Consider the following 14,221-nt stretch of genomic DNA (forward strand, 5'->3'; position numbering starts at 1 on the left):
ATAAGACATGACATTGCGCCTATGTTAGAGAACGCCAGAGTGAGTGACTGTCCCTCAGGCTGACATCTGCCTCTGTTGGTCCAACGGACTTAGGGACAGGGCAGGAATAAAGGTGCAGAAAAACGAGTCCCAGCCAGAAGGGATGAAGAAAGCAGGTCTATGGGCACAGTGGCAGCCAGGCTGTGATCACACCCGCGAAGCTGCCTGTGCCATCACTGCATTCTATGAGATGCCTTTCTTATTTCAAGGGAAGCAAAAGTATTTTTTTTTCTATTTTAAGGTATTCTTATCTAAAAAAAAAAAAAAAAAAAGAAAACAGCTTAATGATCTGATGTATTCAGAAATAATGAAGTGCTTACTGTAGTCAAACAAATTAGCATACCTGTTACCTCAGAGTTACCTGTGCCTGTGCCCGTGCATGTGTGTGTGTGTGTGTGTGTGTGTGTGTGTGTGTGTGTGTGTGTGTATGTTTGTGTGTGAGTGTGGCTAGTGCACCTCGAATGTACTATACAACTAACTAGGTTTCGTGTCATATACTAGATATTTAGATTAATTTTCCCATATATCTGCCACTTTGTTTAGATAACTTTATTTTGATAAATAAAAAACCTTGCAGTGTTTCTCTTCCATCCACCTGAGGCTACACTGCCCTCTGGGATCCAGAATCCACCCAGTCCCGTACAAATCGATTTGATATCAATGCATCCCAAAAGCTGTCTTGAAGTTGTTTGACTGAACAAACCAATTAGGCAGCCTGATGGCCACAGCCTCAGTGAATGTGATTTCTCTGAGATCACGGGGAAAGTCAGCAATCACTGGATCTAGAATTCTCTCTGGACCATCTGGGCTCTGGGTTCCACCCATCTCCAGTTGCTGATGAATGTGCAACTCGTGAGCATTTAGTGTTTCCAGATTATCACCGCGGCACTAGAAACGTGGCATCCCGGAACTGTTACCATGCCGCCATGACATCATAGAATCGCCTCCCCATTCTGTCTCCCGATGTTTTGAGCTAAGCCACAAGAGGAAAGTGGGACAGAACTGGGGGAAATGGGCTGTAGGATTGAAATTCAGGCAGCATTTCTTCTGTCGTCCTTCGTGACCTTCTTTGGTGGACTTGCCATCTTATCCCTCTTCAGATTAATCAGGAGAATCATCAAACACAGGGAACGCATGCAGAGAACAGGAATCGTCCTGGTCAGTTGCTTTATTTGGGACCACTCATGGGAGAAGCAGAGATGGTTCTGGCGTATGCCTGTGTTTAACCCAGACTTCCCTGGGTTTCTCAGGCTTCGTCTGGTGTTCGTGAATGGGTGGGCTGCCATCCTAAAGTGGCCAGGTATGAGGCAGTGCTTCCCACGACTGGAGGGTCAGTGTCCAGGGAAGGTAATGAAGGTCAGGCTAGAAGCTGAGGACATTGAAAAAAGACATGCTCATAGACATGGTGGCTGCCATGTTTACCCTTATGAAAACAGTCAGAGGGGCTACTATAAAGAGAGGAAAAGAAGTGGTTTCTTCCTACACAGGCACAGCATACCTGTGCCAGCTGCTCTCTTTATTCCCAAACCAGTCTGCAAGGGTTGCTGATGGTGAATAATAACTGTAATGAAGAGAATAAATGATAGCTGCCCCAGATGAGGCACCACTTAAGAGCTAGAAATAAATGTCTCAGACACTACCTAATGACTACTAGCAGAGATCAAAGGTAAAGGGTTTTATCAAGCCTTGTGTAAAGGTTCCCATTGTTGTTTAGTAATTTTGGGGTTTTTTTCATTCAAATAGATGACAGTAATTTCCATTATAGAACATGTTTTACCTGGCATCATCATGAATATGGAAAATTTTCTTAAAACGTTTCTCTTCACATAAATGAGTGACATAAGTAACATAATTTATAACAACTTGGTACATTTTTAAGGTGGTTGATTAAAAGCAATTTATTTTTGACTTTAAAAAAGTACCCCATTTTGAAGCTCATGGGTTTGTTTCTGAATTCAGACTATTAATGATTATTTCTGCATTAAAGATTTTAGGAAACATCATAAATTTCAGGAAAATAATTCAAAGACACTTAAGAATGAGGAAGTATGATAAATCTCACTCTGGGTTTTCACCTCCTTTTATTTGCAAATGTATGCTGGAATTTATAGAAATTCTTCTGCTCCAGGAAATGTTTTTCTTTCCCCATTGTAGGTATTTTACGTGGTTACAAAACTATGAGAGTGTGTTTGTCAACTCACATTTCCTTTGACTGTAATTTGTGTCTGTATTTCAGTGTAGAGGTGCCTTCTGATTTCAAGTATTAAGTGAGCATAAAATGTTAAGACGTGGGGTCAGAGCGTCCAGCAACTATACAGTTCTGCTCTTGGGATACTGAGGAGTGTGATGCATGCTGAGTGACTTCTCAATAATTAGCAATATTTAAATGAATTGAGAGTGTTATACTTCTCTCTAAGCCTCTGGAAAAGTTGACCAAACCCAAAATTGTCATAAAGTCAGATATTATGAAAATGCCTTTTGAAAATTATTTGGAGAGCTATCATTTCTCTATAAATGCATTTTAAAGAATTCTACAACCACAAGTAAGATTTTCTTATTTCTTGGAGCCAGTTTGTTTTTGCACAGACGTTACCTCTAATTATAACATGAAATTCAAATGAGTGCCCCATACTAATGTCATGCTAAATGTTTTTTTTTTTAAATTATTCTTAAACCTCTCAGAAATGCTCATGCTGAGTCATGTGTAGGAGAAACAAGATCATTAATCAGAATATGAATTCCTAAAAAGTCTTCTAGCAAGACTTTTTTTCCTACCACTCAGTAAATAACAGCATAAAAATTAAGTCTGAGTGAAACTGATTAGGTAGCCCACGGCCCCCGCAGTTCCAGCTGCTCAGGAGGCAGAGGGAAGGGGATCCCAAGTTTGAGGCTAACCTGGGCAACTTCCTGAGACCTTGTTTTGAACTAAAAAATAAGCAGAGCTGGGGATGCAGTTGGGTAGAGAGCCCCTGGGTTTGATCTCTGGTACCATGAACGAAAGAGAGAGAGAGGGAGAAATGGACAGAAAGAGAAATGGAAGGAGGAAGGGAGGGAGAGAAAGAGAGAATGACAGAGAGGGGAAGAAAAGAGACAGGGAGGGAGGGAGGGAGAGAACGAATCTCCCCAAGGACTCGGTGTGACAACCCTGCATCAGCATCTGTCTCCCTGAAGGTTCTGGACCTTACTAAGACAGATGGATGCTCTCTCAGACTCCTGTCTTCCCTCCTTTTTTGATCTTGGACAAGGCACTTAATTTCTCTATTCTTGATCTCTTTCTCAAGATAGAACTGATTTAATCACACCTACTCTGCCTGCACATAGGATTACTATAAATTTCACATGCAACAGGTAAAGCCGTTCTACACGTATGACAGAAGATTATAAATTCAGGAGACTGTGATACCAGACAAGGAAGTAAAACCAACCAATTCAAAATTGTTGAAACTTTCCTTAACACTTCCTTTTAAAAAGTCTGGAGTAATCCCCTAAAAACCACTGAGTTAGCTTTTTGGGATTTGCTCATGTATTTTGTTGGAAAAATGTGAAAGCACTCATTCCTAGAGCAAAAAGAAGCATTCTACTTCCCGTGTTGAACATTACACTGAAGTTAGTTTGAAGGGTCTGGGCTGAGGATAAGCAAGAAAACCAGCAGAATTTAAAACTGTGCAGAAAAATTATACAAAACCAATAAAGTCCATTTTGCACTCTATTGGGCAGAGACTTCCCGTATCCTCTGGGTCAGGCAGGGCAGAGTGATTTCTGGCCAACACCATGACACCCGGAGCTACAGCTCACTCTGTCAATTCCCTTCTCTTGCTTATAGGAACTCTTCTCATCAAATATCTTTATTTATAACCCATTAAGAAGACTTTATTGTTATGGAGTATTTCGCAAACAAATAGAAATGATGCTTTCGGCCCAGACCTTCGTGGGACAAGTACTGGTAAGTGCACGCTGCTCCTTAGCTTGCTGAGGCGTTCTACCCCTGAGCTTGACAGAGCCTAGAAAGGTCCTTCCTACTAAAGGGAGCATTGTGGGCTCCCCGGTGGTCTTACCTAGTTGTTTGTCTCGCCTTCCTCTGGCTGCTAATCCCAAGCATTTCCGGTTTTTCTCTAGAATGCATACCATTACTGAGCACTAGATTTTTATATTTATTGTCAGTTTATCTGTGAGAAGGGCAGCATTGTTTTAAAGGTAAAGGTTGTGGGCATTTTGTTTTCTTGTTATGTAGAAGACTGTCTGGAACATAAATCATCAAAAACCCCTCAGTATTTAAGGACCTAATCTGGCCTGAAGCATGCAGCTATTTTCTCCTCTTTTGATTCCAAACACCTCTTTTTCAGGTCTTCGTCATACACCTAACCTTTTCACCAGTCTGCAGTATGTATTGTTTTGCTCAGTAATTAAAACATGAAAACTCAGTCAAGCTCCAGGTCCCTGGGGCATGTGTTAGACCGCAGCTGCCCCCGCCCCATGTCTGTGGGATCCTTTGAACACTGTGGTTGGAATGATCTGTGCGTGTCTTCCCCAGTACACTGTGAACTGTTGCAGAGAACAGGAGACTGCCTCATGGGAGTATCTGATCCTCTGCCGGAGTAGCAGAGGTCCCAGAAATGAACCCCGTGCTGATACCGCATCACTAGGTCAGTTTTATCTAAAACAGCAAGAAATAAGTCTTTAGGGAATGTTACCGTCTGATGATGATATAGTGAAAGCAAGTTTATGTTGACTACTGATTTTCCTTGGCACCTTATAATTAGTAAAACTGGCTCTTGTTTACTTGCTATTGCTTAATTCAATTGCTAAAGTTTTCCTTGGAAATATATAAATAAAATCGCTTTCATCAAAAACTGCAGAGAATGTTAAATCCCCTGAGAATGTGCATTTCCTTTCTCTATCTTTTAAATGGTTTGTGTCTTTTTTTTCCTTAAGTTTCTGTGGGTATGATTCATGGCAAAAGATTTTGTGATCCTCTCTGACTATATGAAGGATTTCTTGGTTGGGATGTTGTCAGATATTGAAACTCTCTTTGACTGTGTGAGGATAATATCTGGAATAACATTAAAGGTCTGCGGTGAAGCAGAAGGAAGTTTATAACACCTGCCGTAGAAGTGTTACACCAGAAGAGCTGGGGAAATGCATAATTATTGATTATTATCCAGTAAAAATTATTTCTTTTTTTTTTTTATTTTATGAAAGAAAAGTAAAAATTTCATGGCCAAATAACAGGAGAATAGCAATAGTTAATACACTGAGCATTGCTATCTTTAAAGTAGTTAATCAAAGTTCAAGACATGGACTCAAAAAATTCTCCAAATGAAATTAGTGCAAATCTTTCCAATGAACTACGGAAACTACTAATATAAGTATCTTATGTTTTTTAATGAAAATTATCATAATGATGGGAAAAATGTTCTTTCCACCTGCAATGGCCAATGGTTGTATAGCTGGAACACTAGAAACTACAGGGTAAAGGTCAAATTAAATAACTATTTTACTACTGAAAAACCTTAACTGCAATTCTAAGGGGCCCCCATGAAAGTGATTCTGCAAGAGTGGGAGGAGAATGACATTGCATTTGCATTCCTTTCTTTCTATCCTTCTTTTGTTCCTTTACATACTAATTACCTTAATTCCTTCAAAAATATATGTCACTTGTCAACCACATGCTAGGCATCTTCTCCATCCATCATGAAAAATTCAGCCTTTGCATTTACAAAACTTTAATTCTGGTGGGGACAGAGCCGATAGATATCAAACCAAATAAATGAGAAAAATTCAATCAAAACTGAAGGGGCAGGAATGATGTGTTGGCACATTCTCATGGTTGAGGAATTAGATCATGCTGGATACAATGGTCAGAGAAGAAATCTCTGAAAAGATCAGATTTGGACTGAGATGCAAAAACCAAAGGGAGGAAGCAATTGACGAGTTGGGGGAACATTGTTACAGACACAGAGAACAGATTTGTGGAGACCAAGAGCCCAGGGTACTGCAAGCACCAAAGGAAAGTTCACATGCTAGAGAGCATGGAGGCCAGGCCAGAGTTCTGGGAAAAGAGTGGAGGACAGTGTGAGGTCTTGGGCTTCACAAAAAGAGCTAAACTCAAATAGAATCATTTTATTCTCCAAAGGGAGAAAGCATGAGTTGTCATAATGTACTTACGTTTGTGAACTTCAGGACATACTAAAGTCTGATAAATAAGATACTATTAAAGATATACCAGGTAAATGACAATAGAAATTGATAGTTCAATTTTAATATCATTAAAACAAATTACTTTTAATAACATTAAAAGATATTAAATGATGTCAAATAACTTGCACTGGTTCCTTAAATTTCCCTACGGAAGCATGAAAATGTGAGTGGTTTAGGCAATAGAAATGTCGCCTCACAGTTCTGTTCTCTAGATGTCAAAAAGCAAGGCATTGGCAGAACTGGTTGCTTATAAGGCTATGAGGAGAAATGCTCCATGCTTTATGTCCTGGGTTCTGTCATTTGCTGGAGATTTTGCCCTCTTCTTGGTTCAAAAGCATATCAGATAGCTCCCTGTCGTGGTTTTCCACATGGTGTTCTCCGGGACCTTTGGCTGTGTCTCCATTATCCCCTCATTCAACGTCACTCATCATAATAGGTAACAGCCCACATTCATGACCACATTTCACTTGAGTACATTTGCAAAAATGTCATTTCCAAGCAAGGGCATGTTCCGAGGAACTAGGGGCTAGGACTTCAGCCTTGTCTATTTTGGGGGGACAGAATTCAACCTGGGACCTGTGTAATACTAAATGCAAAAATAAATAAATAAATAAAACACTCCAGGATATGACATCATGAATATCACTACCGCAAAATTATAATTCAAGATAATTAGTGAAAAATTACCAGAGTTAAAAATTAATATAAAATAATACCTGGGTAGTGTTGGATTTTAGCTCACCTATCTCATATTGGAACAGAATAATACTAATTTTTATTTTGACCATAAAGAAAACCAAAGAGTCTCAATTAACAGCAGGAGGCAGATTGAAATGATCAAACTCCACATTCTGAAAGCAGAAATTAAATTTTCCAGTAACTGTAATTTATTTATAAACATTTAGTCCACATAAAAAGCCTAGTTATAAAATTTACAAAGAGACAACATTCACTGAATACCATTCAATAAGTGATAAAATAAGTGAACCTGGAAAAAAAGACCCAACAGATACAAATGTTCAAATTTCTCTTTCTTAAATGGCTCTTGGGAAACTATAGAATAAAGAATACAGATAATTAAAGTATAGTTATCACATATCCCTTTGTAGTAGATAAAAGACAAAAGATAGTTTAATGTAAAACTTTAAAAAGTAATCTTGATAGACAAAAATAGATAAAATGATCAAGTTTACAAAGATGAAGAAAATAGATGAAATGAAAGCAGAAAGTTTAAAATATAGTCAGAAAATACTATATTATAAAAGAGCTGATGATTTGAAGTAGTGACAGAGAAATCAACAAAATGCCAGTCTAAACAAAGAAAAAATACATGCCTATGAAAGAATAGATGAAAATGAGAAAATCAGTAAAAATAAAAAGGAAATTGAAAGTCAATTAAAGTTGAGAAATGGATTATTTATTATGGTAAGTTATCACAACTATCCATAAAATAAAATTATCCGAATATCTGGAAATCATAAGGCTGCCCAAGACAGCATCATCACCACCCATTCCTCCTCACCCTTCTCTAAGATACACGTATGTTTTCAAGGCTCATTCTACCAAACCTTCAAGAAGTGGGTATCGCTAAAGCTAACTAAGCAATTTTACCCCAAACAAAATAAAAGAAAGAAAATGGCTAATTTTCTTTTTCCAATGAATGTTCAGTGTCAACGTCAAAGCCACTAAAAGTAACAAAATAAAAATTGCAGACTAATGTCTTTAATATTTTGGGAGATAAATCATGACCACAGTCCCAGGATAATAAGAAGAAAGGAAAGGAGGAGGTAAAGGAAGAGATGAAGGTAAAAACAGGAGGAAAAGAAAGAAGAAAATAAGAAAGAGGAGGATACACATATCAGTCACTAAAAAGAAAGAAAAAAGAGATTCTCTTCAAAACAGGATGTCTTGGAGCCAGTTGATAAAGGATCGGATACCCTAAACCATGAAATAAATCTTTCCTGCGTTAGCTTGTGAGTGTCAGTTTCTGTGGCTAACCACGGAAAAGCCACCACTCTAGGAAACTGGCACCAGAAAAGGGGCCATTGCTGCTGCTATGTCTAGACGATCATGTAGCTTAGACGCCTCTGGATCTGGTTTGCAGGAAGAATTTGTAAATCTTTGGAGATTCAGGACAGTAAAGGCCAAGCTCAGGAAGTTTCAGCTTGAAAAACAACTCCACTGGCAGTTGAACTAGAGGCCGTGAGTTCTACATTCCACAAAAATATTGTCTACATTTTGCCAATTACCTAAAATCTTGTGGTAGGATGAAATCATGGGTGGTAGGTGAACTAATCTGGTGAAGGAACTTTTAAGACAGTGCAATATCCAGGCTGCGCCCTAGGTACCACTGGCTGCTTTTACCTAGACACTGGCCATCCCTTTCTGGTATCACCTGCTCTCCTCCCTGGCTGCTATGAACTGGGAAGCTTTGCTCCACTACACCTGTGCCATGACAGCTCTGCCATGGAGTCAGCTGGCTGTGAGCTGAACCCCCTAAACCGTGAGCTAAATTACACATTAGCTGCTCTACACTGGGTCAGATATCACATCCAGCAATGAGTAAGAAGACTACTATAATATTTTTATACCAATTCCCCGTGGGAGAAATGTTCTTCTCACTTTCCAAAACGGTCTTATTTTTAAGCAGTTATTCTTTTTGTGGGGTTGGTTGTTGGTTAGTTTGGTTTAAGGTCATTATTAATCTTGTAAGTAGCTGTTTCTATGTTGTTTTGAGGCTAAAAAATTTAGAATCAAAATCATGGTTCCATACTGATAAGTGTATCTATTTTAGCATAGGTCTAGCCACTGCTTTATGTCTCAATTTGATCTTTTCATTTTCTCTGGATTCAATTTTTTGCAGGCAATCCTGGATTTTCTGCCTTTGTGTTCTGTTTTAAGTCTCTTCTGCACAAGGCATAAGCTTCTCTGTGTATAAATAATCCTCTCAGTAGATGAATAAACTCAGTAGATGAATGCAGACACCTTCCATTGTTAGCCTTAGTATCAACAAATGGAGGGTCAAAATTCATTCAGGGAAAAATATTAAAACAGAAATATTAAATATGCTAAAAGACAGAATAGGTAAAACTCTTGAAGATATTGGTATAGGAAAAGACTTTATAAATAAAACCTCGATCGCACAGGAGCTATCACAGAGAAACAACTACTGGGATCTCATCTTATTAAAAAGCTTTGCACAGCAAGAGAAACCACTAACAGAGTGAAGACACAGCCCACAATGTGGGATAAAATGTTTCCTAGCTCTTTCAGACAAAGGATTACTAGTGAGAATTATGAAGTACTCAAAAATAGCACTCCCCAATTTAAAGACCCCATCCAAAAATGAGTGTCTGAGATGAATACACACTTTTCAGATGAAGAAATACAAACGGCAAATAAATATTTGAAAAATGTTCACCATCACCTGTCGTTCAAGAGATGCAAATTAAAACAACACTGAGATTCCATCTCACCCCAGAAAGAGTGGCTATTATCAAGAAATCAACCAACAACAAAGGTTGTCAGCACTGTGGGGAAAGGAACCCTTCTCCATTGTTGGTGGGAGTGTAGACGGGCGCAATCACTGTGGAAATCAGTATGGAAACTCTTTAAAAGCTAGGAGTGGAGTTCCCATGTTATCCAGCTATTCCCCTGCTGTGTATCTCCCCAAAAACATTAAAAACACCATACCACAGCAATATATGTACGTTCATATTTATAGCACACTATTTTGTAATAGCTAGGTCTCGGAAACAACCCAAATGTTCATCAACCAAAGAATAGTTAAAAAAAAAAAAAAAACAGATGTAGTATTTTATACAACGGAGTACTACTCAACCATAAAGAAAGATAAACTCAAGGCTTTTGTAGGTAAATGGATACAACTAGAGACCATACTCATAAGTGAAATAAATCAGACTCACATGTGTGAACATGTTATCTCCCTAATGTGAGAAGCTCAAAAAATTACAGAAAGATAGATAGATACATAGATAGATATTGTTAGGGAAATTAAATGGGAATATTGCTTGGGAAATTAAATGCTGATCTATTGTACTCTGAATAACTAATTTAAAGATAAAAATATGCAATACATTAACAAATCTTACTCTCTAATTATCTTGTTTTGAAAGTTTGTTTTTTTCTCTTTAAAATAGAAAAATTCATTCAGTAAAAAATATTTTAAATATAATGTTGGAGATATGGAGTAACAAAAATTCATTTCTCGTTCTCTGTTGTTTTTCTAACAATGCTACTTCTTAAAAAGGAAAAAAATATTTGTTACAATAGATCAGTTTCTTACCACAACTTTTGAATCCATTGTTTGTGTTAAAATAAAATAAACCTTGTCCTCCACCTGAGATGAGTCGTACAGTAGCACCTTGTTTCATGAACTTATTCATGATTCTAGAAAACGGCCACATTGGTGTCCCTGCGGGAAAGGAGGGCACAGTCCTGTGAGCGCTCCCTCCCCGCAGAGTTCCACAAGTCAAAACAAACTCCGCTGACCACTTCTGTTTGTGAACAAAAGCTTTCACAAACCAAAGCTTTTGTGAACTGACATACCATGTATCTATGTTTTGTACATTTCCTCTCATTATTCTGTATTTTTTATTTAATGAAGATCAAGAATTTCTTTTAACATATACTATGGAAATATGCTTTAGTTTAGAAATCTTTATCAGACAAATAAAGAAAAGACTGGTAGGAAATATTCCACTATGATCAAACTGAATTTTTGGTAAATTATTATTTTTTAATGCATTGATCATTTGTGGAAAGCTACATTGTTTTATATTTTTATGCACATGGCACAATGTTCGAAAACACAAGGTCGAAGTTAAACACCTTCCTTTCCCCAACTGCAGGAAGCAACCGGACGAATTTCTTCCCTTAAATCCGAGCATGTTCAATACTACTGTCAGATTTATTTTCTTCAGGTGTTTATTTAGTGCACTTAACTCCTCGCCTCCCTTCAGTCGGATCTATAAAAGTATAAAATTTGTAACAAGGAGCAATGTGCACCCCTTCCAATATCATATACTGCATCACCAGTTTAGGGTGAGAATTTTCTTATCTTTTCTGTTATCAAAACGGCTTCCACAAGCTAAAGAAAAGAAATTCAAATAGACCCTGAGTGTTTTTAGGAGAAATTTCTAAATGGCCCTGCTTCCTTTCTGTGAGGACACAAGTTAGAACGGGCTTGGACTCCAGGGAAGAAAGAATGAATGGAGAGTGCCCATGAGGCTGGGTCCTGCTCGGTCCTGCTGAGGCCATCGCCTGCCTTTGAAAGGAAACACCCTTCTCCAGCAGCTCAGCCTTAGGGCCCAGGCTCTTCCCGGCCTCCGGCTCACCCATCTCCACCTCCTGTGCTAGTGCTTTCTCTTGACCAGGCTTCTGGCTGCAGGAGGCTCCGAGCAGCTCAGGTGCTCGCTTCTCCCACATCAGCATCCAGCCGGTGCTCAGCTAGGTCCAGTTCCAAGCCAGGGACACCGCGAGGGTCCCACGTAGCAGTTCTGGCCTCTGAGGATGCAGAGAACCAGCTAGTGGGCTCCTGCCTGGCTGTCCCGGCGGTGAATGCCCGGGTGGTGGGGCAGCAGGGCGGACCTGACTGGTCCCTCCCGCGTGCAGGCTCCCCCTGCTCGGAGCTGTACCTGGGCACCGGGCCTCGCCCTCACCTGGGGTGGCCCAGAGATGCCCCCAGCTCTGTCCCACCACCGAGGCAGCTCTGCCCTCCCTGACAACCACCACCCAAAAGACCTAAAAGACTGGATTCCCTGAGTTGTAGTTGATTTAGAAGAATCCTTCCTCTGAGCACTTCTTTGGCTATATCTTACTTTGACAAGTAACGCTCGCTCTTATTTTTATTAATACCCAATTTTTGTTCTGTTTTAAATTTTAATTTTGATTTCTTGTTTGATTCATGCTTTAGTTAGAGGAAAGCAATACACTTTTATTTTCTGAAGAAAGACAATGTCGGGGATACGGAGAGATCTTTCCTACTTTGGTAGAAATTTATGGTGCAAGGATGACACTGCTTTTATGATTTCTGCTTTGTGGAATTTAGGAGAAAGTCTTTGTCACAGAGTGCAAGATCAATTTTTACTACTTAATGGACTTTTGAAAGACTATGTATTTATCTGTTTGATATACAATATAAGCCATGTTAACTATGTTTGTGTTTTCCATACCCTTAATCATTTGTTGAATGATTGAGAGGGGCGTGTCAGAAAGCTCCACTTGGGCTATCTTAGCTTTGATTGGATGTCTTCCATTTCCGACAGATTTTGGGGTGATATATTCTACTACAGATTGTTGCACAAGGGTACTTGCTACACCTGAGCTGCTAGTGCTTTTTACCAATAGGAAATGTCAAATGTCTATTTTTGTTGCTTTCAAACATGAGCCTGTTTTTTTCTGGAATACTTTAGAACATAATATTATCCTGTAGCAGTGATTTTTTCTGCTTTTGTTTTACGCACAGTTGATCAGGATAGCTTTGCCCAGCTCTCTTGCCATCTTTTTTCATTTCCTCTTAAATGTCCTGTAGCTGGATGTTTGTTTTTTCATTGATTGATGCTTGCTTCTTAATTTACCAGAGCAATTTAATCATTCTCCTTGATTATGATCTCTTTTATTGGTCTTTAGAATATTTAGAAATTGAATTTGTTGACTAATAGAATGTGTAAATATCAATAGTTTAACTGAACAGCTAGGAGATCTGTTGGTAAAGGGGAAGATGGGTGCTGGACACACAGCCAACAACCTGCCCTGGTCTGCATTTCTCATCCTACTGGAAGGCTGAGCGATGGTGAATTTTGATTGAGACGGGCTTGCACATTCGCTCCTCCACTCATGAGTGTCTAATTCTGGGCAAGGGAAGTTTTCTAAGCTGGGCTGCATTCATATGATGTGAACATAAAGGAGATGACAGAGGTCTCACTAGAATATTGAAGAGAATTGTAAAATACATATAAGACACTCAGTACATGCTGAGTACTGACAACTGCCTGAAATTTGTATTTTTAGTTTATAGTTTTTAAATTGGTTTTATTTTTTGGTATATTTTAAAGGAGATAATTCTATTTTAATAGGATAATGTAAAAGTTGAGTAAATCATATTCATTCTGCCTCTGTACTGCTGTGTGGCTCTGTATATTTTGCATTTACATTCTCCTGAATGGCACCGTCTGATTTCCCCTGTATCATCTCTCTTCCTTCCAGAAATGGTGGCACTAATTTGAACATTAGCTCCCAATTGTCTTTGTGTGCGTGATGAGTATGTGTGTTGGGTGGTGGTGGGTGAGTTGGTGGGGGATAGCAGATGTTTAGCATCTGATAAATTCCCTTCTTAATATTTGTAAATCTGAAAGTTCCATTGATCCCCAGTTTTACCAATTTCATTATTCGACCTTTGTTTTCCTACATCTTTCATGTTTCTGAATTTTTCTTCTCTTTTTCTGGAGAATTTCTCATATTCACTTGCTAGGGATATGCAGACCGTATACTTTCTGAATCCTAGAATGTCCAAAATGTTTACTGCTTACTTTTCCAAATGAACAATGATTCCTTTGGGTTTAGAATTCTTGGTTTGGCATTCTTTTTCCTAAAGTCTTTATAAATGTTATTTCAGTAAGTTCTAGGACCTGAACTATTTTCTAGGCTCCAATCTGCAGTCTCTCCTTGGCTTTGTGATATTGGGCCAGGACTAGTAATGTGTTTTATTTTGTTTTGGTTTTGCTTTGATTTTTAAAAATAATTTTATTAGGAATATTAGCTACACAAACGAATGGATTTCCTTTTGGCAGATCAACATGTGCACATATAAACTATTTTCATCATGTTTGCCCCTCCGTCAATCCTTCACTCCTCCCTCCCCTTCCCCTTCCCCACCAGTCTCCAAATATATTGTTTTCTCATCTGTCAGCTGATTCATAGTTAGACCTTGTCAACAGGCAGTACAGCAGCTGACAGGAAGCCA

The 14,221-nt window shown here is 38.8% G+C and overlaps 1 protein-coding gene across 1 annotated transcript in view; it reads left to right on the plus strand.

Moving 5' to 3' along the window:
* Positions 1-1,050: 1,050 nt before the first annotated feature.
* The window catches only part of Kcnu1 (potassium calcium-activated channel subfamily U member 1), a 135,672-nt gene continuing 122,501 nt past the window's right edge, over positions 1,051-14,221 (plus strand). Inside the window, 2 exon segments of the mRNA XM_013144677.2 lie at positions 1,051-1,197; positions 3,863-3,982. Coding sequence (XP_013000131.2) covers positions 1,051-1,197; positions 3,863-3,982 — 267 coding nt within the window.

This window comes from Cavia porcellus, unplaced genomic scaffold (genome assembly GCF_034190915.1).
Source record: "Cavia porcellus strain 051 isolate PalLab524CR breed Dunkin Hartley unplaced genomic scaffold, mCavPor4.1 scaffold_29, whole genome shotgun sequence".
In the NCBI taxonomy this organism is placed as follows: Eukaryota; Metazoa; Chordata; class Mammalia; order Rodentia; family Caviidae; genus Cavia; species Cavia porcellus.